Here is a 27,289-nt window from a genome sequence, read left to right as displayed (position 1 = left end):
ATTTTGGACAAGCAGAAATATCATGCACATTTTACTAAGGCAACTTAAAAACAAAACTCTAGAGTGATATTTACTGTTTGTAATACTGTTGTGAATGAAGCAAGTCCCACATACTAAATTCAAGCAATTGGACAGGCAAATTGGACAATTCGATCTGGGATTCCCTGGTGGGTTCAATTTGGAATCAGATATTTGGTGTGTTTCTTTCTTGGATGTGGGAAGAGGTATATCAACACAGTGCACCGCGACCATGTTTACAGATGCACTGAGAAAGATTCGGAGCGAATATTCCATTCGGAATGAAGGCCGTGCATACTCAACCACGCGTGTGCAGAATAAGCTCGTAATTTAGCAGTGGATTCCACACGGTCTTCACTGCTGGCCCCGGTGGCATGAGGACCATTTAGACTCAACCTTAGCGTGCAGGGCGATATGGCCAAGATATCAATATCCGTTCCTAGTTTTGATGGTGTAACGGTATGTGATGGTGTTTACTTTTCCAGTACAAATGACAATGTGATATGACATTTTTTTTTATTAATGTCTTGTATCTTGTTGATACAATCGCTGTGATGTTTAATTTAAAATGGGCTATTTTCTTTATCGTTTAATACTGCTGCAAGGAACACATTGTTTATTATGTAGGATATTAAATGTATTGTCCTTTTTAAATACATTTACTTTTAAATATAGTATGTAAACATGTTTCTTTTACAATAATAATATATTACAATACGGTATAGAAAATATCCATACCTTTGCATGGATCCACGGAGATATACCTTCATATCCCAAATACCCCCCCAGCCCTAACCCAACCGCTCAATTCCGTGCTTATTCCACTCCAATTGACCCATCTCAATCCCCGCCCTCTTTTCTTGATCCTCCAATGATTGGAGGATCAAGAAAAGAGGAGCGGGGCTTGAGATAGATAGGTCAATGTGTACGTGGATTGAGAGACTATACACTGCCCTCGTTTCAAGCGATCAACAACCGCAGTTAGTGCAACGGATCATTTCATATCTACACTGTGTGTGTTGTCGATTGTACACTGGCATATGCACGCAGCACTGGAAGGTGAGTGTAGTCCAGATATAAATGACATGATGGTATATAGGCCTCTACTGTAGCAGAGTATGTGGTCTGGAGTATATGGCGAGAGCAGCTGTATTCAGTGTCTGTAGTACCAGTGTGCATAACCCTGGCTGGCCAGTGGTTAGTATCCAGTGTATGTGTGTCACTGTCTCAGGTCAATATGTGTGTTTTTTTATCCAGTGTGTACCGTAGAGGATTAATGTGTATTTTAGCATTTGTGTGTGTGTGTTTTAAGAAGCAGAGCAGCATGCTCAGCGGGGAGTGTCAGCTCAGTCATCTATAGGCGCAGTGCAGTTTTCAGCAACACTTTTCACAGTTCAGTTTTCTGCCACTGTGCTCTTGTTGCCTTAGAAATAGATATACAGGTACTCTATGTGTGTCTGTGTGTGTGTGTGTGTACGTGTGTCTACATATACAGTAGGAGTGTGTGTGTGTGTGTGTGTAAGTGTGTCTACATATACAGTAGGAGTGTGTGTGTGTGTGTGTGTGTGTGTAAGTGTGTCTACATATACAGTATGAGTGTGTGTGTGTGTACTGTAAGTGTGTCTACAGTATGAGTGTGTGTGTGTGTGTGTGTGTGTCTACATATACAGTGTATGAGTGTGTGTGTGTGTACTGTAAGTGTGTCTACAGTATGAGTGTGTGTGTGTGTGTGTGTGTGTCTACATATACAGTGTATGAGTGTGTGTGTGTGTACTGTAAGTGTGTCTACAGTATGAGTGTGTGTGTGTCTGTGTGTGTGTCTACATATACAGTGTATGAGTGTGTGTGTGTGTACTGTAAGTGTGTCTACAGTATGAGTGTGTGTGTGTCTGTGTGTGTGTGTGCGCATAATATGTGTGTGTGTGTGACTGGGTTTTTGTGTGTTAGGATCTTCGCACAGCCTGTTCCTCCTCTTCCTCTCGCAAAACGTGCTCCTCCTCTTCCTCTCGCAGAACGTGCTCCTCCTCTTCCTCTCGCAGAACGTGCTCCCCGGCGGCTCTAGAAGATGCTCTGTCTGCGGTTCTTCCCTCGACCTGTGGAGAGGAAATGTATTTATACATTTGAACACATGAACCCTTTCACTGCCACACTACCAAAAGGGTTAACCCTTGCACTGCGACAATACAGAAGGTTGACCCTTTCACTGCCACACGACAAAGGGTTAACCCTAGGTTCACTACCACACTACAGACGGAACCGTCTGACTGAAACAGAAATCTAGATTTATAAACGTCCGTCTGCATGACTGCATGTACAGTAGGAAACACAATGTTACAGATTTGTTGATTCAATCAACAAATCGATTCGTAGTCGATGATCAAATGATTATTAGTCGACTAATCATTTATTTAGTGTCGGACAGCCTTAGATAGTATAATGTTGTGTGAATAAGTAGGTAGGCACTATAATAGGTAGTAGGTAGGTAGTATAATAGGTAGTAGGTAGGTAGTATAATAGGTAGTATAATAGGTAGTAGGTAGGTAGTATAATAGGTAGTAGGTAGGTAGTATAATAGGTAGTAGGTAGGTAGTATAATAGGTAGTAGGTAGGTAGTATAATAGGTAGTATAATAGGTAGTAGGTAGGTAGTATAATAGGTAGTAGGTAGGTAGTATAATAGGTAGTAGGTAGGTAGTATAATAGGTAGTAGGTAGGTAGTATAATAGGTAGTAGGTAGGTAGTAGGTAGGTAGTTTAATAGGTAGTAGGTAGGTAGTTTAATATAATAGGTAGTAGGTAGGTAGTATAATAGGTAGTAGGTAGGTAGTATAATAGGTAGTAGGTAGGTAGTATAATAGGTAGTAGGTAGGTAGTAGGTAGGTAGTTTAATAGGTAGTAGGTAGGTAGTTTAATATAATAGGTAGTAGGTAGGTAGTAGGTAGGTAGTTTAATAGGTAGTAGGTAGGTAGTATAATAGGTAGTAGGTAGGTAGTATAATATAATAGGTAGTAGGTAGGTAGTAGGTAGGTAGTTTAATAGGTAGTAGTTAGATAGTTACCCCACCCCGCCTACCCAACCCCCCCCCCCCCCTACCCCACCAACCCAACCACCTCCAATGTACAATGTTTGTATCACAAACAGTACTGTATTTGTAAATCTGATATGTCATAAATGTATAGATGTAGCAGTACTGTCTATCTGTATGCCATGTATGTCATATATGTTATGATTAATTGAAAATGTGGGACCCTGATGTAAACAAGACGAAAGTCTTTCTCTGGTCTGCATCCCCTTAACAATTGTGTGTATTGAGCCGTACTGTATTGTACCCATTCTGCAATCTGTTAATACAAATTTCAATCAATCAATCAATCAATCAATAGTATAATAGGTATTAGGTAGGTCGTATAATAGGTGGTAGGTAGGTAGTAGGTAGGTAGTATAATAGGTGGTAGGTAGGTAGTATAATAGGTAGTAGGTAGTATAATAGGTGGTAGGTAGGTAGTAGGTAAGTAGTTTAATAGGTAGTAGGTAGGTAGTATAATAGGTGGTAGGTAGGTAGTTTAATAGGTAGTAGGTAGGTAGTTTAATAGGTAGTAGGTAGGTAGTAGGTAGGTAGTATAATAGGTAGTTTAATAGGTAGTAGGTAGGTAGTATAATAGGTGGTAGGTAGGTAGTATAATAGGTAGTAGGTAGGTAGTTTAATAGGTAGTAGGTAGGTAGTATAATAGGTAGTTTAATAGGTAGTAGGTAGGTAGTTTAATAGGTAGTAGGTAGGTAGTTTAATAGGTAGTAGGTAGGTAGTTTAATAGGTAGTAGGTAGGTAGTATAATAGGTGGTAGGTAGGTAGTTTAATAGGTAGTAGTAGGTAGTATAATAGGTAGTAGGTAGCAGAGCGTACCTGAAGGCTGGAACACAGAGCTGCGATGACCAGGGTCTCTCTGTAGCTGGACCTCTCTGAGAGAGAACACTGAGGCAGCTGGAGACGAGAGACGGAGAATATCATGACCTTGGAACACAGCGTGCTATAGTCTCTGCTAGCACTGCGATTGTGAGTTTGTGTGTACTTTTGTGTAGTTGTGCCGTTGTGGTTGTGTATGTGTGTCTATATCTATAATAATAATAATAATGATTATTTATTAAAATGTATATAGCGCTTTTCTAGACACTCAAAGCGCTCTCCACAATGTAGGGTGGAAATTGCCTCCTTCACCACCACTGTGTAGCAGCGCCCCACCTTGGGCTACGCAGGCTCAATGGCTGCCATACACTGGCACCAGGCACACATCACACTACACAATGGCTGAACGGCTCAGGAGGCAGGGATTGATATCAGCTAATTAAGCCTATGTGTATGTTGTGTGTAGTTAAGTGTGTGCATGCACTGGACACGTGTGTGTGTGTGTGCGTGTGTGTGTGTGTGTGTGTGTGTGTGTGTGTGTGTGTGTGTGTGTGTGTGTGTGTGTGTGTGTGTGTGTGTGTGTGTGTGTGTGTGTGTGTGCATGCATCCATATGTGTGTCTCTTACTGTCTGCCAGACTGTGGACCTTCTCCCCCAGAGACAGGAAGTAGGGGTGTCTCAGAGAGGCTTCAGCAGAGACTCTGGTCCTGGTGTCATACTGCAGTCACAATACAACACAATAGCAGCTGATTACACGGCTACTGAAGCGATGCTTAAACACAGTCTCACTGCGAAACACGTGTAAGCTGCTGTCGTGACCTCCTGTCTCTTACCATTAGCAGGGCCAGCAGCAGGTCTATCCCCTCCGTGTCCAACCTGATGGAGACAGATGTCTAGTTTAGTGAGGGGAGTTTGGAACCACAGCGATGTACGGTAGGTGGGAGTCAGTGTTGTAGTCGAGTCACTAAATCTCGAGTCCGAGTCGAGTCTCGAGTCCGCAGTGTTCGAGTCCGACTCCAAGTCCGAGTCACCAAAGAAGAGCCAGCGTCGAGTCCAAGTCGAGTCCCTGTGACCCTAGTCCGAGTCCAAGTCATCAAGGTTCACCATTTCAATGGGAGTTTATTTACTTTGTGACACAATAGCCAAACAAATGTCCAACAATATCTTATGCCAAATGATTAGGGCATTCAAAATAAATAACTGTATTTATCAATTAACAAGTCCGAGTCCGAGTCTGCACCTTGAATTGAATGCAGTCAATGCTCGGGGTCCGAGTCCAAGTCAGAGTCATCAGTGCTCAAGTCCAAGTCGAGTCACGAGTCCTGAAAATCAGTCCTGGACTCGAGTACTACACAACACTGGTGCGAGCACAGCCGTTTCAAACAGTCTCTCGCCGGGTACGCGGTCTTGATAAGTATAATAATGAAAGGAAGTCATTATTCAGTAGTCATTTTAATGCTGGGGCAGCTTTCACGCTGTTCACTGTCGGTGTCATTCTGCTGCCTGTACATTAAAAGGACTAGTGCTGAGGAGATGATCTGTGAGTGTTGAGTGTTCCTCTCATCGTCGAGTCAAACCACGGTGGCTGTCGGCGCGGCAGATTACACAGCCATGGCGAGTGTTACTATTTTTGATAGGTACAGAAGGGAAGAAGAGCTTTAATTACATATTAATAATAAAAAAAAAAAGTACGATACTGTATTGTACGTTATATCATATTACATTATATAATCATATTATAATTAATTTGTATATTATATTGAACTATATTTGAAGTATATACTATTATATTATGGTACTATATTATTGTATATATCATATGATGTACTATATATCTCATATCACATTATATATGTGCTGTATACACTATTATGTACTATATACTATTATATATACTATTATATACTGCAGGTATACTATACTGTAATGTGTACTGTAATGTGTACTATATGTGTGTACTGTAATGTGTACTATATGTGTGTACTGTAATGTGTACTATATGTGTGTACTGTAATGTGTACTATATGTATGTACTATGTATGTATGTAAATGAAAAAACAAAATTAAAAAAACATAAGTCTTCTGGGGTAGGGCCCGACAAGCCTATAGTGCTTCTCCCTAGCCCTTTTCGGACAATTGGACAATGCTGCAATAGCAGCTGGTAAAACGTTGCCGATTTATGGAATGACCGTTGTTATGTGTCCAAAGCCCGTAATAAAAAATAACTGAACTGAACTATGATTTTCTACTTCCTATCATGTATTCACAGACACAAGAAGTGGCCTGTGAGTTGCCACTTGGGTCAAAGTGCCTAACTGGAAGTAAATAAATGAATGAATGAATGAATGAATGTGTGAGTGAGTTGTCTGCCCATGAGTTGCTTCCCATCTTAAAAAAAGAAAACAATCTCTGGTCTAGACAGAAAATAAACAGTCTCATTTACATTTTACATTACATTTAGTCATTTAGCTGACGCTTTTATCCAAAGCCACTTACAAGTCAGCAGGAAGGGTACAACTCTGGCAGCTAAGGGTAATTAACATGGTTCGTCAAACCATAGTAGGTAGTAATATAGGCAAATTGGATTACTTAGTGGCAAAGTGCATTTTTCTTATCACACATTGATTGGTGAAGTGTGTTTTTAGTTGACGGCGAATAATTGGTATGTCTCAGTCCATTTAGGATTGGACTACCAGGACTCTGTGTAATGGGTGAGGAGTTGTGAAGTCGTTGGCTCTGTTAGGTAAGTGGACTGCATTTATATAGCACTTTTATCCAAAGCTCATTACAACTTATGCCTCACATTCACCCATTCACTCACAGACGGCGGAGGCAACCATGCAAGGTGCCAACCTGCTCATCGGGAGCAGTTAGGGGTCTTGTGTCTTGCTCAAGGACCAAATCTGATTTCTTTGCTCATATGTGACTCAGATCTGTTTTTTTTCCACGACAGTGTGAACAGCACAAATCACATGGAATCTAATCTTTTCAATTCAGATTTGGGCCACTTTCATATGTGGTCCTAAATCAGATACAGGTCTGATCTTTTGCAACGCAACCTCAGTCTGAACAGTCATGTGACTTTCATCATGTGACTGTAGATTGACATTTGTCATAATTCTTTATGTCCAACTTCTTTATTGTTCATTTGCGCGCATGTGGGTCAGTTCACACTGGAATCTGATAATGGCCACATAAAAAAATATAAAGATCTGAGCAATAAATCAGAATTGAGCACTAAGGCTTGCAGTGTGAACGCTGTCTCAGTGTTGCTGTACACTAGCGATGCTGCTCAGAGCTGTGTTTTCTTGCGTCTTCTTGTGAAAAAGAAGCAGCCAAATCCGACCACCGCCTGCCTCACCTACCTGGGCACGTGGTTGATGAGTGGTTGAGATTTGTAGTGAGGAAACAGATAGGACCTGAACTCCTCGTTACTGGTGATGGCCGGCCAGGTGTCCTCTGTGGGAGAACCTGAACGAGGGAGGAGGAGAAGAGAGGCACACGCACATTTCTACTACTGTGATGAAGACCGGGAGGATGCGACCCTCTCTGCGACGCCCCTTCGCCTCAAATAGATCCGCTATCAGCTCTATCTTTAATCTTTCAAAAATTCTCAGTTGCTATCGCTATCAGCTCTATCTTTAATCTTAATCTTAATCTTTCAAAATGTTCAGTTGCTATCAGCTCTATCTTTAATCTTTCAAAATGTTCAGTTGGTATTGCATGCACTTATCTGTGTTTCACTACACACATGAGTGCATGCTTACCAACTGTTCACCTGTTTTACTGCAACACTACTATCACCGACATCTAAGAAGGGACATCCCCCCTTGAACGGCCCTTCTAAGGTTTCTCTCCTCCACATTGCCTGTGGTGCATTTTTTCCTATCGCTATGTTTTAGTGAGTTGTTCCTTACCTTCGCGTGGGGTACTTCTGGGAGTGTTGCATTCATTTATTTTGCATTTATTTTAAATTGTTTGGATTTTATGGTGTTCTTGTTTTGTTCTTGACTTATTGTGATGTTTCTTCTTGACTTGTTTAAAGAAGACGTGTCCGGCCCATGGGGACATTAACGTGTGTTGTCGGGCCTTACAGATACATTTTATTTGATTTGATTTAACTATTAGGAATGTCTGACCACCAAAACCTGCACGGACTACAACGTATGACGTATAGCATGCCAGTTAGGGTACCTTTTGTATACCGTTTATTTTTCTCATATTCTTTATCTTCAGAGTTAATTATATTGTTTACACTGTTTATTTTTCTCATATTTTTATCTTCAGAGTTAATTTGATTGTTTATGTTTTTCTCATATGTTTTTCTCATATTTTTATATTCAGAGTTAATTTGATTGTTTACACCGTTTATTTTTTCTCATATTTTTATATTCGGATCAAATTGTATTGCCTATATTCATGTTCGTTCTACTATTCCCCTGGTCATACCTGTACCTCCTCCATGCTGCTATGACACCCACATGTCAGGGGATCAATAAAGGAATATCTTATCTTAATGGTGTGTTTCAGATTTTTCACTTACAGTAAAACTGTACTCTCAACCACATTTTAGTGATCAATAACGGAATATCTTATCTAACCTGTTTGACAGGATGTGATGTTGACATTACATTTGTATTAATACATTTTTTAATAATGAAAGTTTATAGGTTTTCGTTGTACTGTACTTGTGCTGTATAATGACAATACATTTGAGTCTAATCTAATCAATGACCCTGATTTGCAAAACTGATCCTACGTCAGCTAGGGATGGGCATTTTTAAGACAAATCCAGATCGATTGATCGCATGCTATACTCGAGTGATCGTGTATTACTCGTAAAGAAAAAAAATTAAGAAAAAAATTATAATACTTTTTAAATATTTATTTATTATTATATTTTTTTTACTTAATTTTGTTCATTCACGTATATGTTTAAGGAAACCAACAAACAGTTATAATCTTACACATACATGTGAAACATATATGTAAAAAATAAATAAAATAAAAAGTCATAAAAATTAATAATAATTTAAGATCTATTTTTCTCATAGCTACAAGTAATCGATTACTCACGCCCCCATCCCTAACATCAGCGTGCGCAGATGGAAAGGTTTTGCCCCTGGTCTCTTCTTACCCATGAGTCTGAAGACCAGGTGCAGCTCCTCCTTCACAGTAGCGCCTGGGAACATGGGACGTCCCGTGGCCATCTCATACTGGATGCAGCCCACGCCCCTGTGGAAGGAACCAGCTGTTTCAACCACATGGACTGCATTTCCTATAGAGCAGCTTTTATCCAAAGCGCTTTACAACTTATACCTCACATTCACCCGTTCACTCACACATCATTCACACACCGACGGCAGAGGCAACCATGCGAGGTTGCCGGAATCTAACCCGGGAACCTTCCGATTACCATGCACACACATACACACACACACTGTGGCTCAGGGGGTAGAGCGGTCGTCTGGTAATCGGAAGGTTCCTGGTTCGATTCCCGCTCCTCCCTCCCGGCAGCGTGTCGATGAGCAGGTTGGTTGCCTGGCTTGCATGGTCGCCTCCGTCGTCTGTGTGTGAGTGAATGGGTGAGTGAATGGGTGAATGTGAGGCGGCGTGATGTAAAGCACTTTGGATAAAAGCGAACACACGCACGCCACACGCCACTTCAAAGAGCGTGGGCCATGTACAGGGTCAGGGTGAGCAGCTTTGTTCCCTCCAGGGGGGCTGTTGAGCCGGCCGCCCCCGCGGTCTGATGAAAGGATACCTGGCGACTGAGCTCCGGCCAGAGCAGGTGCCGCCGTGTTGCTGAACCGCGGAGGCCATGTCTAGCGCTTCGTGGGTTAATTGACGCTGTCTAGGATTTCAAGTTTCAAGTTCAAGTTCCTTTAATAGTCGTCATACAGAAGTACAGAATACTTTTGTACAAAATGCTTTTACTGTTACGCTCCAGAGACCGTGCTAGACAAGATAAGTATGAAATAAAATAGTATAGCATGTAAAATAGAAGTAAAAATAGAGGTCACAGTGTTCAGTATAGACATATGTACAATGTTCGATGCAGAATAGAAGTAACCGAGTTACCATACAATATACTATGCAATGTACTAATATACAATACTATATAGTTCAGAGCATGGGATGAGGTACAATTTACAGTAAGGTGTACGAGTTGTAGTGCAAATCCTTTACCAATAAATATAAAGTGTGTTTAGGTGATCTAAAACAAGCCAGAGTCACGCCCCTCATAAAAAAACCAACCCTGAACCCCACCGTCATAGCCAACTATCGTCCTGTCTCTCTTCTCTCCTTTCTTTCTAAAACACTTGAACGTGCTGTATCCAACCAACTTACTGCTTATCTCTTACAGAATGACCTCCTAGACCCCAATCAGTCTGGCTTCCGGACTGGCCACTCCACAGAAACGGCCCTCATTGCCAGGGGCGGACCTTCCTACAGGCGATATAGGCGGTCGCCTAGAGCGCCACCCAGAGGGGGGCGCCAAATTTTTTATTTTTTTTTTTTCAGTTTTGGCGCCCCCCTCTATATCGGCAACCATTATTTTTACATAAAAAAAATTCTAACATAAGGGAAAATGAGCCAAAAATCTAAAACGGTCGGTCGGTCTGAGCCTCAGCTTTAGGTGTTCACAGTCAGAACATGCTAGAGCGCTGTGCATTGATGGGTATCGGTCAAGTGTTTATAGAATTGAGCATTGAGGAAAGAAAGACTAACGTTAGAGAACTATGAAGAGACAAAAGCCATAAAAAAAAAAAAAAAAAAAATTACAAAAAAAAAAAAAATTACAAAAAAAAATTAAATTGGGGGGGGGGGGGGGGGGGGGGGGGGGCGCAGTGGTGAATCTCGCCTAGGGCGCCAAATGTGCTAGGTCCGCCCCTGCTCATTGCGGTCACAGAGGCACTTCACTTAGCAAAAGCGAAAGGCCTCTCCTCTGTCCTGATTCTCCTAGATCTATCTGCAGCCTTCGACACAGTCAACCATCAGATCCTCCTCGCGGCCCTCGCAGGAATGGGAGTGGCTGGATCTGCGCTGACATGGCTGACATCATACCTCAACGACCGCTCCTACCAAGTGTCATGGAGAGGGACTCTGTCGGCCACCCGCCCCCTCCGGACGGGTGTCCCCCAGGGCTCGGTCCTAGGACCCCTTCTCTTCTCCCTCTACACTAAATCACTGGGTAACATTATCACGTCTCATGGCTTCTCATATCATTGTTATGCCGATGATACTCAACTCTTCCTCTCCTTCCCTCCCTCAGATATCCACGTCTCTGAGCGGATCTCGGCCTGTCTGTCCGACATCTCCGCCTGGATTACGACCAACCACCTCAAACTGAACCTAAGCAAAACAGAATTGCTCCACCTGCCGGCCAAATCCTCCCCCCTGACCGACCTCTCCATCACAGTCGAGAATGCAGCTGTTACCGCGTCCCCGACCGCCAAGAACCTTGGTGTTGTCCTCGACGACCAGTTGAACTTCTCTGCTCACATCGCAGCGACAACCAGAACCTGCAGATTCCTCCTGAGCAACATCAGAAGGATACGCCCCTTCCTGACAAAAGAAGCCACCCAACTCCTCGTCCAATCAACAGTCATCTCCCGCCTCGACTACTGCAACGCACTGCTAGCTGGCCTCCCGGCCACTGCCACCAAGCCTCGTCAACTCATTCAAAACGCAGCGGCCCGCCTGATCTCAAACCTACCGAAGTCGGCCCATGTCACCCCACTTCTTAGGGACCTGCACTGGCTCCCCATTGCTGCACGTATCCGCTTCAAGGCCCTCGACCTAGCATACCGTGCGGCAAAGGGAACCGCTCCCGCCTACCTCCGGTCAATGGTCTCTAACTACACACCCTCAACCCTACGCTCTGCATCTTCTGGCCGCCTCAGACCTACTCCTATCCAAGCTCCCGGAGGGTCATCAAAGAGAAGCCGCCTATTCTCAGTCCTTGCCCCACAATGGTGGAATGAACTACCCATCCCAGTTAGGACAGCCGAATCCCGTCCAATCTTTCGCCGTCGACTAAAGACTCACTTCTTCAACCATTATCTGAAATGATTAATAAAAAATAAAAATAAAAAATCTAACCCTGACTAACCTTACTGTCATGCACTTGTCCTAATAAACTAACCTACACTGTAACACGCAACACTTTGATGAACATTGTTACTCAGCTGATAGAGTTGTACCCTTCTTGCTGTCTTGTCGTACAGAACTTGTAAGTCGCTTTGGATAAAAGCGTCAGGTAAATGACTAAATGTAAATGTAAATGTAAAATCTAAAGTGTGGAGAGTGGGTGCTGCAGTGTGTTGTTTGTTTAAAGTGAGTGTGTGCGTGTGGGTGTGTGTGCTGTGTGCATTTGATGGTTGTTGCATGGTGTTTATTGTTCGTTGAGCAGCCTGATGGCCTGGGGATAGAAGCTTCTTCTGTGTCTTTCTGTACTCGCCTTGAGACTCCGGTATCGCCGGTACCGGATTTCTCACCATGGCCATTGCTAATAATGAGCGTAGGGCTGCTGAGCAAAGTGAGAATGAGACTCTGGTGTATGAATAGTGAGACTCTGTGAGGGCTGTGGGTGTGTGTGTGGGTCATGAGCAGATAATAGGGACTCTTACCTGCCGTCATCAGGGGCGCCTGCTCTGTCGAAGCTTTTAAATCCCTGCTTAAGACTCATCTTTTCTCTCTCTCCTTCAACCTACCTTGATCTCACCTGGTCGGGGACTGACCTTTAGATTAATCTGTGTAGTTTAGTTATGGTACAGGGTACTACATGGTACCACTGGGTAGTTTACTATAGGGTAGTTTAGTTAGGGTACAGGGTACTACATGGTACCACAGAGTACTACATGGTACTGCATGGCATTACAGGGTACTACATGGCTTACATAGCTCTACATGGCACTACATGGAACTACATGGCACTACGGGGTACTACATGGTACCACAAGGCACCACAGGGTACTACATGGCACTACAGGGTACTACAGGATACTACGGGGTACTACATGGCACTATGGGGTACTATAGGGTACTACATGGCACTACGGGGTACTACACGTATAGCACAAGGAAATTAATTAGCAGTTGACACTGCTAGATCCAAACTTAAATAGACTCAACGTGACCATAGGCACAGCTGCACTGCATCAGGTGCAATCAAGCCCACACACCCGCCGACCCATGAGGCAATTAACCACAGGGAACAGGGATTGACAGCTATCCCCCACAGAAAGGTGAAATAAAGCTAAAATAGACAGCTGTCCCTCACAGAAAGGTGAAATAAGGCAAAAACCATGACACTCTGGTGTATGAATAGTGAGAATCTGGTGTAGGAATAGTGAGAGTCTGGTGTATGAATAGTGAGAGTCTGGTGTATGAATAGTGAGAATCTGGTGTATGAATAGTGAGAATCTGGTGTATGAATAGTGAGAATCTGGTGTATGAATAGTGAGAGTCTGGTGTATGAATAGTGACTCTGGTGTATGAATAGTGAGTCATCCCACTGAGAATAGCCTGGTAGACTTACGTATATAAATAGATAGTGTGTGTGTTTTGTGCATTATCATCCTCAAGGGAGCGTGATACTAGACTAGACTACTTCACAAGTAAGGGTAAGTGATATTGTTTGTCAAACAGTTCGTCAAACTTGAGTGCTACAGTCTTGAGTGCATAGTAGTATAGACATAGTAGCATAGTAGGTAGTAATATAGGCAAGGTCGATTACTTAGTAGCATAATAGTAAAAGAAAGTACGGAGGTTAGTAGTTTAATATTTCAGATATTGATTGAGGAAGTGGGAGGGGAGACCCTTGACCGCAGGTAGGAGGCAGCCGTTCCCCTTTCTGTATGATATGCCAGGTCAAGGACCTTGAAGCAGGTTTGTGTGGCAATGGGAAGTATCCCTCTCCTGTGATGTAACAGAACAATGACCATATAGCGAGCAGTGGGATATTGGGAATCTTCATACACAATTCTGGCTTAATTAGTGTTTTCCCAGAAAATCGGGTTTCTCAAATATCAATTGCAAATTACAGTTTTGGTGTGATATCATGCTGCACATTACCCTGCAGTCCGATACAATGATCATCAATTGGATTAGTGATTTTCCATACCCAAGTAGATATTTGATTTAATTTAATGTCAAACCTTTATTTCAACTCATAAGTTCAAGTTCAAGTTCAAGTTCAAGTTCTTTAATAGTTGTCATACAGAAGTACAGAATACTTTCATACAAAATGCTTCTTACTGTTACGCTCCAGAGACTGTGCTAGACAAGATAGTATCAAATAACATAATAACATAATATAGCATGAATTTAGAAGAAGAAAATGAGGTCACAGTGTTCGGTATAGACATATGTACAATGTTCTGAGTTACCATATAATATACAATACACAATACTATGCAGTGTACTAATGTACAGTACTATCTAGTGCAAGGCAGAAATGGGACACTGAGGTTACCTTTATTCACACCGATGACAAGCTTACAAAGCAAGACACCGTTTATCAGTAATGTCATACATATAGGCACAATAAATAAGAATAAACAATAAAAAATCTGCTAAGACGGTTTGTTACAAGTCGACACAGAGATCATACTTTTCAGTTGGAGGGCATTCCAGGTGTGGAAGCATCAAATGAAAAAGCAGTTTCTCCTAGTTCAGAGCAAACTGGAGGAACCCTAAGAACCAAACAGGCATTTGAACTTGTAGAATAGGTTCCAATATTCCATTCCAACAGTGTTGTGATGTAAGGGGGGAGTTTACCAATAAGGACTTTAAAAATAAACAAACTGACATTTGAGTTGAATGGGATCAGCCGTCTCCTCATTTATGTCATTTATGTTATTACCTCAGATGTCAGAATCATCTGCAATTTGTTGCATTGTTGCTAGCTAATGTTTGATATATTGGTTGATTATTTATATTTCCTCAGATAGATTGTATTATTTAGAATTTTAAAACAGGCTTCAATAGAACTGGCACCAAAGTCTGGCACCAAGCAGAGCGTAGAATGTTGGTGTTCTGATGTGATGACCCTTCCTTCTTTTATAGTGTCCTTGGTTGCATTGTTTGCTCATACAATAGTTGACAGGAAGTAAAGTGAGGCCAAAAGCTGTTCCCCTATAGCAGCGGCATAGCATATCATTCTTCCGTAGCGGTTAAGTTACTCACCACATGTCGATGGGTGTGGAGTATTCCGTGGAGCCTAGCAGGACGTCAGGGGGGCGGTACCACAGGGTCACCACCTCATTGGAGTAGGTCTTGGTAGGGACAGACTTGGCCCGGGCCAGACCTAAGCCAACAGAACACAGTCAGGGCCAAAAAGCTCTACAGGTAGGATGGTAGTGGAGGGTAAACACATCTAAACTCAGTTTACGCACCTTTTTAAAGTGATATATAAATCTTCATTACAGTATGTATAGTCATAGTATAGTAGCCCACATTATGTTTCTGTTCTTCCTAAAATATAACCATCACACGATGTACATTCACAGTTAGAATGATCAATAAAATCAATTAAAATTGTATTAAAATATATAATAATAATAATAATAATAATAATAATAATAATAATAATAATAATAATAATAATAATAATAATAATAATAATAATAATAATAATAATAATAATAATAATAATAATAATAATAATAAAATAATAATAATAATAATAATAATAATAATAATAATAATAATAATAATAATACACAAAATATTATAAGAAGTTCTCTCACCAGAATGACATTTTAATGTTTGCAGCACCACAATTATAGTCAGCCATCACCTCAGCGAATGTTACATCGCATATAGTCCTAATTGGTTTCTTTCAGAATGATTGCTGTTCTGATTCATCTTTTTAACTGATCTTGTAATCTGGGTTAAATACAGTGGTAGTCTGTTCCAGTATGACTATTACGTTACCATTGACTGAAGGAAGGCTCGTTGTCTTGTCAATGTAACATAATAAGGAGACGGTAGCCAAAGTAACCAACAAAAGATATTTAATTAATAGTTACTGTTGTGAAGGATCAGATTAAACCGAATATATATATTTATTTATGGATATATATTTAATAGTATTTGTATATCGTTTGATGTCCCTTGTGTATTCCTTGTACATATACACTGAATATCCCTTTAGTCTACTAACAGCCCATAATAGTTTCATTCTCTCATTGGACAAGAACCTGGCGCCAGCAGCCAAGCCCCTTGGTTCAAGTTCAATCGTGCCGACGAACATGTCGTTACTAGCCCGGTTCCGCGTAGGAATACGTCTGGCGAAATACGAATGGTACTATTTGTTCACAGCGCATATATATATGGCGCAAGTAAAGTAGAACTTTCTTTTAGTCCCTTAGCCCTTAGTTCTTTACCCTCCAACCTAGTGGCAAGACGTTAAGCCTCACCCACGATACACATGTGCGTGTGGTGCAGTATGGTCAATTTGGCCTCAGAATGGCATTGAGACATCGTGTGGATTAATAGTTGAATTGTCATAGTTTGGCACTATACCGTCGAGTGGGACGTATTTCTATTAAGTTAATAATAGTCTATTATGTATGGTGCATCGTTCGGTTAGAGTTATAAAGTGAGCAGTACCCCCATCGTTCCTCGCGTTATCTAGAGTCTTAACCAGGCTGGGCAGACCACGTGTGGTGCTTTCATCCGAGGAGTTCTGGGCCAGGACGAGTGGACCTGCACATTGGATTACCTTACCCGGACGACGGCGAGCCCTACACGGCTTGGATTATCTACTTGCTTTGGGTGCTTTGATTTATGCCATGGATAACAGCCAACACTGGTAAGTGTTGGAACTACCCCCCGAGAGGAGTCCAGGTGAGACGGCGCTCTACCCCGAGTGAGGTCGCCTCACGTCTCTTCGTTGTGGACCGGCAGCTACCGTCTACAAGAGGGCCCAGCTGTATTCATCTGTGGACCGAGGTTCTGTGGGCACCGTGTTCAGCACTCTGAATTCTCCCAAGAAATCGTTGGCCAGATGGGATATCGCCGGCGGCTCTCCTAACCCCCCCCCCCCTCTACTGACTTACAACCAGCAGGACCCCCTTTTAGTATATCCAGCTATAATCATTTAAGTACCATCGCTATAGTTCCCTAAAGAACCAGGTTGCATACTTGCTCCCTGCGTAACCAGAGATTGGACATTCAATGTTGATTTGCCTACGAATACTCATTTGCCTTACAAGTGCATTCAAATCATAAATGTCATTAAGTGAACGTTGTATATACCCTTTGCTATATAAAATATTCGATTTATACATTTGTGTGGACTTCGTTTCATGGTGGGAAAGTGTTCATCATATCTATATCATGTACTGTGTGGCCAGTAGTTAAAGTACATAATCGGTAGTGGTTTAATGATACCATACTTATCAATACAGTCAGGGAATTGTACCCCTCAGTTACAATTGGTCCTTCGAGCCGGAGGGTAACTAGTGTAATATTAATATAGTGTTATTAATATTGAAATGGCCTATGATGAACACTCCACGAAACGGTCCTCCTAACGTAGAACGCCCGCGGCGCAGACGACAGACACCTCAGTACTTAGAGGATTACGCTGTCAGTCAACTACCTAGCCTTCGACAAACGGTAAACGCGGTAAAAGTAGAAAGTAAAATTATGTCTGACCTTAACGACCAGGTTACCCCGACCACAGAGGCCCTAGTGGGTTCTAATGTAACTGACCAAGCTCACGGTGGGGACCAGGAGGGAGCTGACATGCCTTTACCCCCCGCCAATACCGAAGAAGTAGTCCCCGACCAGCCCCGGGAGGAAGACAACCCTACAGAGAGAGAACTCTGCACGGAAGAAGAGGAGGAGAGCGCCGAGGAAATAGAGCTCCAGGACTCCCCAACGAGTACAGCCAGGAGCGGCTCACCTCTACAACCGTCTTCCCCCAGCGAAGCGGAGAGGATGCTATCACAGGCGTTCCTCGCCAGCCTGACAGCCTCTACCGAACGCGATCGACTTCAGGGTGAACGCGATCGACTCCAGACACAGCAACGGAGCGAAGAAGAGCGCATACGCCTGGAGATGAGACGCCTTCAGACGGAAGAGAATATGGCAAGAGACCGGGCCGACGCCCAGCGCGCCGCTGCCGGTGCCCAAAGAGAAGCAGATCTCACCAAGCGCGAAGCCGAGCGCGACAGACTACAAGCGCAGCTAATGGAGCAGCTGATCCTCAAGGCAACACCCTCTCCCTCCGCCAGGGGTTCAAGGAACTCGTCGAGACAACAGTCAAGGGCAGCGTCTCCTAACCGAGCAAGCGACCCTGAACTTGACCAACAGACCAAGCCTATACCCCCCGCAGACCCCCTTCCCAGACCGGTCCAAGCGAGACCCAGCTACAAGGAAGGAGCGGCATACACTGCGGAGAAGCTAAATAAACGATTACAGGATCTAGAGGACCTGATAGAAGAAGAAGAGGGAGAGGAGGAGAACCAAGCCCGACGACAGCACAGTACTCCACCGGACCAGGAGGTCCAGTACAGCCCAGGCTATACCCCCGCGGCGCTGCGCTACAGACCCCCGACCCTATTCACGGGTGAGCACGACGCACGACCAGCCCCGAGGAATAGCACCTGGACCAGCGGGCCATGGTACCCTGCCGGTACCAGCCCACAGAGAGGCGCAAGAGGAGACTCGCCTAGGAGGTCTCTCCCCCAACGCTCGCCGATGTATCAGCCATCCACGGCGTCATACATTGCCACACCGACGTTTCCAGACTTCACCTATGAGAATCGAGCACAGTACACGGAACTCCGGATGTGCTTAGAGACAATGATGGTGGATGTCGCTGATGAACGCCACAAGTATGCAATATTACTGAAGCACCTGAAAGTACCGCGAGCGCACAATATAGCGCTAGCCTATGCCACCTCTACGACCCCATACACCGCGGCTCTAGCAGCGCTGGACCAGAGATATGGACGTATATGGGATTACGTAATCCAAGAGATAAGGCATATTGACCGCCTACCCCCAGCAACAGACAATCGCTCATTAGACGACCTGTCTATAAAAGTGCAGTCCCTGGTAGGGATGCTGGGAGCGCAACGAGAAAAGGGTATGCACGAGCTATACGCCAACTCTAACGTCGAGAGGATTTTAGAGAAGCTGCCACCCGCCAGACAAGAGCGCTTTAGGCGGCAGAGAGACCACCGTGATCCTAACGGTCCCGAACCATCCCTCCTCGATCTAGCCGACTTCCTGGCGAGAGAAGTCAGCAGCTTACGACTGGATACGTTCGTGCGGAGCACACCAAGCTCCAGAGAGGGACCCAGGAGAATAAACGATGGAAGAAGATCGGTGACTGTCATGCACCAATCAGAATCAGTACCGAGCAGTAAGAACCACAGTACCCCCTCGAGAAAAGAGAAGTGGAAGATGGTGTGCCCGTACTGCGAGAAGGAACACTGGCTGTCACAATGTGACCTGTTCACAAAGATGAATGCAGAAGAAGTGAGTCAATGGATAAAGTCCAACAGGCGCTGTTACCGATGTGCGCGCAATCACATGGCAGCCGAGTGCCGCCTAAAGAAGAGGTGCAGTCGGTGTGACGGAGCACACCTAGATGTCCTACACGACAGTAACAGAAGAAAGCCTGCACCTGCACCATCGAGCAGCACCAAGGCAAGTGTCATGTACATTGACCCCGCCAGCAGCAGCGGCGCCCAAGTGCTCTTAAAGGTAGTCCGTGTAACATTGAGCTACCAAGATAAAGTCATGGACACTTACGCCGTCCTTGATGACGGGTCAGAGAAGACCCTTCTGCTCGCGTCCGCTGCGGCCCAGCTGGGACTGCGGGGGAGCGAGAACCAAATGACGATTCGGACAATAAGAAGAGATTTAAAGACGATAAAGGGCGAGAATGTCTCCTTCACTATCGCAGCAAGCGGGCAGCCAGAGCGACGGTATAGGATTACAAATGCTTTCACCAGCCAAGAAATAGGACTATCGCAGTACACCTACCCCATCGCCAAGCTGATGGATAAATATGTGCACCTGCGTCAACTACCTATCCCGCTCATAGACGGCGCCACCCCGACCCTGCTGATAGGCTCCGACCATGCAGACCTCATAGTCCCGATAGACAGGGTCCATACAGGACCCCGAGGCTGTCCTGCAGCAGTCGAGACCCGCCTAGGATGGACACTACAAGGCCCCCTCGCTAAATCTCTCAACCGAACAGCAGCCACTAGCTGCCTCCACTCCAGAGTGACAGAAGGAGACACCACACTCCTGCAGCATGTCGAGAAGAAAATTGACTGGCGACGTCGTGCGCTGCTCCGCGCCTCCCTGATCAAAGACGGCTTTGATCTCCGGCAGCGGGCCAGCAGCGACCCCCCAGTATTGCGCAACCTCAACCCAGAGGTCGCAGAGGACCCAGCAGCAGATGAAGAGGTCCGACACAGTGTGAAGAACAGTTTCTACGTGGACAACTGTTTACAAAGCGTTTCGACTCAAGAAGAAGCCGAGGTTCTCCTACTCAAGCTACGCGCCTCCCTGATCAAAGGCGGCTTTGATCTCAGGCAGTGGGCCAGCAGCGACCCGCACGTATTGCGCAGCCTCTCCCCCGCGGACAAGGCTGCCAGCAGCGAGACCTGGATGGCGACAATCCCAGGAGAAGCCCAAGAAATGACACTAGGACTAGTCTGGCGCTTCAAAACAGACTCGCTCCACTATAGACACAAACCCCTGACCACGGAGCAGGGAAGGTCGACGGCGATACCGACCACCAGACGGAGTGTGTACAGAACACTCGCCAGACAATATGACCCGTTGGGATGTATTCTACCTTACACCACCAGGGCAAAGATGATTGTACGAGCACTATGGGACAAGGACCAGGGCTGGGACGACCCAATACCCGCACACCTTGCCTCAACATGGAGAGAGTGGGAGACGGAGCTCCGCTCACTCCCAGGCGTCAATATACGCCGCAGCTACTTCCCACCCACAGTGAGGCCAGAGACATGCAAGATGGATCTACACGTCTTCAGTGACGCCTCCGAAGTAGCTTATGGATCGGTGGCCTACTTGCGTGCCCAAGAGAAGGGAGGAGAGATACACACTGCTTTCATCCTGGCTCGCTCAAGAATAGCCCCACGAAAGCAACAATCTATCCCGCGTCTAGAGCTCTGCGCAGCCCTAGCAGGAGCGCATCTAGCCACGTTAATCCAACGTGAACTCACCATTCCGGTGCACAGAACAATCTTGTGGTCAGATTCCACGACAGTACTCACATGGATCAAGTCTGATTCATGCAGATACAAGGTCTTCGTGGGAGTCAGAGTCACCGAGATTCAAGAGTTAACAGAAGCAGCGAGCTGGCGGTATGTGGACACCAAACACAACCCAGCTGACGTCATCACCCGGGGAATGTCCCTAGATGACCTCACCCGTCGCAACATCTACAGTGACGGACCCGAGTTCCTCAAGCTCCCGGAAGAAGAGTGGCCTACGCCCACCCCACGGGAAGCGAGTAAAGAGGAGGCTGAGAACAAGAAACCTATGTTCTGTGGACTGAGCACAGTCGCCTCCACAGACCCCAACATAGATGATTGCATTACCCTACAGAGTGAGCAGCTAAAGACATTCCTGTGGCACCACCCAGAGATTCAGTCCACTGCCGACATTTCAGCAGCTGACTACGAAGAAGCAGAACTTCTTCTACTACAACGAGCCCAGAGAGACTCGTTCCCCGATGAGCTAGACTGTCTACAGGGAGGAAAGCCCGTCCCATCAGACAGCAGATTGCTCCACCTGGCACCCGAGAGCGACGCCCATAATCTCATCAGAGTGGGTGGTCGTCTGCGGAGAGCCCCCGATCTACCGGATGACGTTAAGTACCCGAACAGCCGACACAAGGTCACAGAGCTGATCATAAAGAAATACGACGAGGATGTACACCACGCAGGAGCAGAGAGAGTCTTCGCGGAGATCAGACGTCGCTATTGGATACTTCAAAGAAGAGAAGCAGTGCGACGCTTCCAGCGAACCTGTCTAGACTGCCGAAAGTGGCGCGCGCAGCCCAGCATACCCCGGATGGCTGACCTACCTCCCTGTCGCCTCCGACTCGGCGACAAGCCATTCCACTCCACAGGCATGGACTGTTTTGGCCCGTTGTACATAAAGAAAGGAAGAGGAACCGAGAAGCGGTGGGGTATTGTATTCAAATGCATGACCACCAGAGCGATACATATCGAACTCCTTCCGACCATGAGCACAGACTCATTCCTTATGGCCTTCCGAAGATTCACATCACGGAAAGGAAAACCGTCTACATTGTTGTCTGATCACGGGACAAACTTCAAAGGCGGAGAAAGAGAGCTGAGAGAGAGCTTCCAAGCTATGGGCCCAGAACTTAAGACCCACCTCGCTCCATCCCAGATTGACTTCCAGTTTAATCCCCCGAACGCACCCCACTTCGGTGGAACCTGGGAACGAGAAGTACGTTCTATAAAGACAGCCCTGTACGCCGTGCTTGGGGCCCAGACTGTGGCGGAAGAAGTCCTAATGACAGTCCTCACGGAGATCGAGGGAGTATTGAACTCCAAGCCCCTCGGCTACGTCTCCAGTGATGTAGCAGATGTCGACCCAGTCACCCCCAACACACTCTTGATGGGGCGGCTGGACCCCGCGCTACCCCAGACAATGTACAGGCCTGAAGAAGCGAACGGCCGAAGAATGTGGAGGTACAGTCAAGTACTGGCTGACAAGTTTTGGAATAGCTTCCTACTCCACTATCTACCGTCTCTACAGACCCGCCAGAAGTGGGTAAAAGAGAGAGACAATTTGACAGAAGGAACAGTCGTCATGATTATCGACCAGTCACTACCCAGAGCTATGTGGCCGGCTGGCCGCGTAAGCAAAGTGATCACCGGTGCCGATGGCAAGGTCCGAGCAGCTGAAGTGCTCGTCCAAGGGCGTACTTACACACGACCCGTGGCGAGGCTAATAGAACTGCCCAGACTCCCAGACACTATCGATGACGACCATGACCCCACGACTTTGTGAGTTGACTGACCCTTACAGCGGACCTTGAGTGGTAGACAGTGCGGTTAATCTGTCTCTGCTTAGCTAATTAGGTGGGACTAATTAGGGTGCGGCTGTTGTGAAGGATCAGATTAAACCGAATATATATATTTATTTATGGATATATATTTAATAGTATTTGTATATCGTTTGATGTCCCTTGTGTATTCCTTGTACATATACACTGAATATCCCTTTAGTCTACTAACAGCCCATAATAGTTTCATTCTCTCATTGGACAAGAACCTGGCGCCAGCAGCCAAGCCCCTTGGTTCAAGTTCAATCGTGCCGACGAACATGTCGTTACTAGCCCGGTTCCGCGTAGGAATACGTCTGGCGAAATACGAATGGTACTATTTGTTCACAGCGCATATATATATGGCGCAAGTAAAGTAGAACTTTCTTTTAGTCCCTTAGCCCTTAGTTCTTTACCCTCCAACCTAGTGGCAAGACGTTAAGCCTCACCCACGATACACGTGTGGTGCAGTATGGTCAATTTGGCCTCAGAATGGCATTGAGACATCGTGTGGATTAATAGTTGAATTGTCATAGTTTGGCACTATACCGTCGAGTGGGACGTATTTCTATTAAGTTAATAATAGTCTATTATGTATGGTGCATCGTTCGGTTAGAGTTATAAAGTGAGCAGTACCCCCATCGTTCCTCGCGTTATCTAGAGTCTTAACCAGGCTGGGCAGACCACGTGTGGTGCTTTCATCCGAGGAGTTCTGGGCCAGGACGAGTGGACCTGCACATTGGATTACCTTACCCGGACGACGGCGAGCCCTACACGGCTTGGATTATCTACTTGCTTTGGGTGCTTTGATTTATGCCATGGATAACAGCCAACACTGGTAAGTGTTGGAACTACCCCCCGAGAGGAGTCCAGGTGAGACGGCGCTCTACCCCGAGTGAGGTCGCCTCACGTCTCTTCGTTGTGGACCGGCAGCTACCGTCTACAAGAGGGCCCAGCTGTATTCATCTGTGGACCGAGGTTCTGTGGGCACCGTGTTCAGCACTCTGAATTCTCCCAAGAAATCGTTGGCCAGATGGGATATCGCCGGCGGCTCTCCTAACCCCCCCCCCCCCCCTCTACTGACTTACAACCAGCAGGACCCCCTTTTAGTATATCCAGCTATAATCATTTAAGTACCATCGCTATAGTTCCCTAAAGAACCAGGTTGCATACTTGCTCCCTGCGTAACCAGAGATTGGACATTCAATGTTGATTTGCCTACGAATACTCATTTGCCTTACAAGTGCATTCAAATCATAAATGTCATTAAGTGAACGTTGTATATACCCTTTGCTATATAAAATATTCGATTTATACATTTGTGTGGACTTCGTTTCATGGTGGGAAAGTGTTCATCATATCTATATCATGTACTGTGTGGCCAGTAGTTAAAGTACATAATCGGTAGTGGTTTAATGATACCATACTTATCAATACAGTCAGGGAATTGTACCCCTCAGTTACAGTTACCATGGTTTTGTAATCAGAAAGTAATATAAAATAATGACAAACAAAACACAGAACTGTACAGACAGGATCAGCAGGGAAGGACAGGATAGTTATACACGAGGGGATGACGAGACAAGACACACCTGGGTTGATTGCAAATGGATACACCTGGGAGGGAAACGATAAGGACTACAAGACCATGACAGGGAACTACAACTAGACCTAACACATCACACACTGGGAACACCTGATCAGGGCACAAACATAAGGGTTTACCCCCACACGTAACAATGACATAGTTCTATACATTACAGTTTTCTTTAAAGCATTGGTTTTAGGTTAAGGGTAATGTGTGAAGCACACATCTAAACTCAGTTTACCCACCTTCTTAAAGTGATATAGACTTGTTTGCTCTTTACAAACATACCGTGTTCGAGCCAATCAGCAATACCAACTGAGTCACGTGACTAAGTTGCCTCGGACCTGCGCGAGCTGCTGTGCTAAAAGAATACGACAGGGCTCTATGGGGAAACCATGGCACTCCCCTGACTAAAAGTTGTTTAAAAATGAAAACGGCTGGATGTCATTTTGCCAAATCAGCATGGCTGTGAGTGTGAGTCTTTCACCTTTTACATATATCTAGCTTTGGCATGGATTGATTGTTGAGATCGCTAGCATGGCTAACACATGTAAATATATTGTAGTCTGCCCCGTTGTTCTAACCAGGATTACGTTCCTTTCTGCTCCGGTGATGCGCTCGCACACAGAGTCTGACGTATACAGCGAACAGGTCTATATAAACATTCATTACCTATAGTGATAGTATAGTAGCCTATCTTATAGTAAGTAGTATCCAAGTTACATGAAATTAGAGTATTCTTTGAGGAAACATAAAAATACTTTGAGAACATGACTTTCTTTTTGTATCACACTGGTGGTTGTTACTGTCATCAACAACTGGAGTTCATAGTTTAACCACCTTGTATTTTACAGCTGCGAGCTACAGGATAAAGAACCTAAACAGGCTGTAATGGAGCCATGCAGTGCCCTTGTTAAAGGAGCACGCCAACATTCAAGTAACGGCTACATAATTAGACTATTAGGAACTATTAGGAATGTCTGACTCTTAACCACCAAAACCGGCACGGACTACAACGTATGACGTATATCATGCCAGTTAGGTATACTGCACCTTGTGTATACTGCAGTGCACCTTGTGTATACTGTTTTCTTTTACTCTTACTTATAGTATATATTCAGATTCAAATTCTTTATTGCCTATATTTATTGTAATGTATAAGATAACTGAGACCCTCATCTGCACTTTTGTTTACACTGTTTATTTTTCTCATATTTCTATATTCAGATACATTTCCTTTGCTTATCCCCCCCTCCCCCTGCCGCTATGATGCCTGAATTTCCCCAAGGAGATCGATAAAGGAATATATTAATTTGTGCTAAGCTAGGCTGAACGCACAGAGAGGAAATCTGTATCTGTCTTCTCGTCTGACTCTGCGCCCGCATTTCCCACAATGTCGGCGTGTTCCTTACTGTCCTTACTGTCTTTTACTAGTATTCTACAAATGTCCTAACCTAGTTGTACAGTAAATGACCAAGTAAGGCTTTGTCAGTATTCCAATGTACAGTGTAAAATGTGTGTGTGTCCCCTACCCAACCCCCCCCCCCCCCCCCCCACCCCCAATGTACAGCCCCCACCCACCCACCCCCCCAACCCCACCCCACCCACCCAACCTCCTCCAATGTACAGTTTCTACGTCAAATGTATATACACTCTTTTTCTGGACACTTTTGTATCACAAACAGTACTGTATTTGCAAATCTGATATGTCATAAATGTATAGATGTAGCAGTACTGTCTATCTGTATGTCATGTATGTCATATATGTTATGATGAATTGAAAATGGGGGACCCTGATGTAAACAAGACGAAAGTCTTTCTCTGTCTGCATCCCCTTAACAATTGTATGTATTGAGCTGTACTGTACTGTACCCATTCTGCAATCTGTTAATAAACTTTTCAATCAATCAATCAATCAATTCCTTTCAGGATTGGTATAGCAGCACCTGCCGTTTGTTTTGTTTGAAACCACCCAGAAGGAGTCTGGACACGCTGGTGCGTTCATCCACCCACACCCGGCAGGAGACGGGGGCATCCAGACAATAGGATGCTGATGGTTGCTAGGTTACAATAACTAAGGCGCTCAAGTGATCGGGACAGAGGATCTCCGGGTGGCAGTCGAAATGAAATTGGAATTGGAAAAATAGGAAGGAGAGCTATAATGTTGTAAGTAGGCTACATGATCTGTGTGTGTGTGTGTGTTTGTGCGCGTGTGCGTGCGTGTGTGTGTGTGCGTGTGCGTGTGTGTGTGTGTGTTTCAGCAAACACCCCCGATGTTGTTGTTGTTAATGAGAATAACAGAGAGGTTCTCATCCTAGAAGTTGGCTGCACGTTTGACTACAGTCTAGACTGAAGCCTTTACAACCAAAATGTTGAAGTATCAACTGTTAGTTAGAGCATAGTGCACCGCATACCATATCACAACTCGGCTACAACTGTAAACTTTTAGTCTTCGTATTTGGAAGCCTGGGTCATGTTCATAAGTTGGGTGTTAGAGGCCTTCAGATGGCCGGCCTTTCCGAAGAGAAGAGCCAAACAATTAGCAAGATATTGCTCAGTGTCAGCAATTATTGGCAGCCGCGCAATTTGGAGAAGACGCTGCCATCTGTATCCATGAGCTGTGTGTTGATCGTCAGGTTCATCATCCATGTGTGTAACTTTGGTTGTCATTGCCAATTTGGGCACGAAT

The 27,289-nt window shown here is 44.8% G+C and overlaps 1 protein-coding gene across 1 annotated transcript in view; it reads right to left on the bottom strand.

Moving 5' to 3' along the window:
- Nucleotides 1–1,772: 1,772 nt before the first annotated feature.
- The window catches only part of cdk18 (cyclin dependent kinase 18), a 187,083-nt gene continuing 161,566 nt past the window's right edge, over nt 1,773–27,289 (bottom strand). Inside the window, exons 10-16 of the mRNA XM_084316870.1 lie at nt 15,110–15,230; nt 9,054–9,151; nt 7,282–7,387; nt 4,750–4,792; nt 4,544–4,634; nt 3,918–3,995; nt 1,773–2,111 (exon numbers count right to left, since the gene is read on the bottom strand). Of these exons, the coding sequence (XP_084172996.1) occupies nt 2,077–2,111; nt 3,918–3,995; nt 4,544–4,634; nt 4,750–4,792; nt 7,282–7,387; nt 9,054–9,151; nt 15,110–15,230 (572 nt within the window). The 3' untranslated portion in view covers nt 1,773–2,076. The remainder of the gene's footprint in view (nt 2,112–3,917; nt 3,996–4,543; nt 4,635–4,749; nt 4,793–7,281; nt 7,388–9,053; nt 9,152–15,109; nt 15,231–27,289) is intronic.

This window comes from Notolepis coatsorum (genome assembly GCF_963971535.1).
Source record: "Notolepis coatsorum genome assembly, chromosome: 6".
NCBI lineage: Eukaryota > Metazoa > Chordata > Actinopteri > Aulopiformes > Paralepididae > Notolepis > Notolepis coatsorum.
The sequence above is the reverse complement of the archived record's forward strand: the minus strand, read 5'-3'. Positions and strand labels throughout refer to the sequence as shown.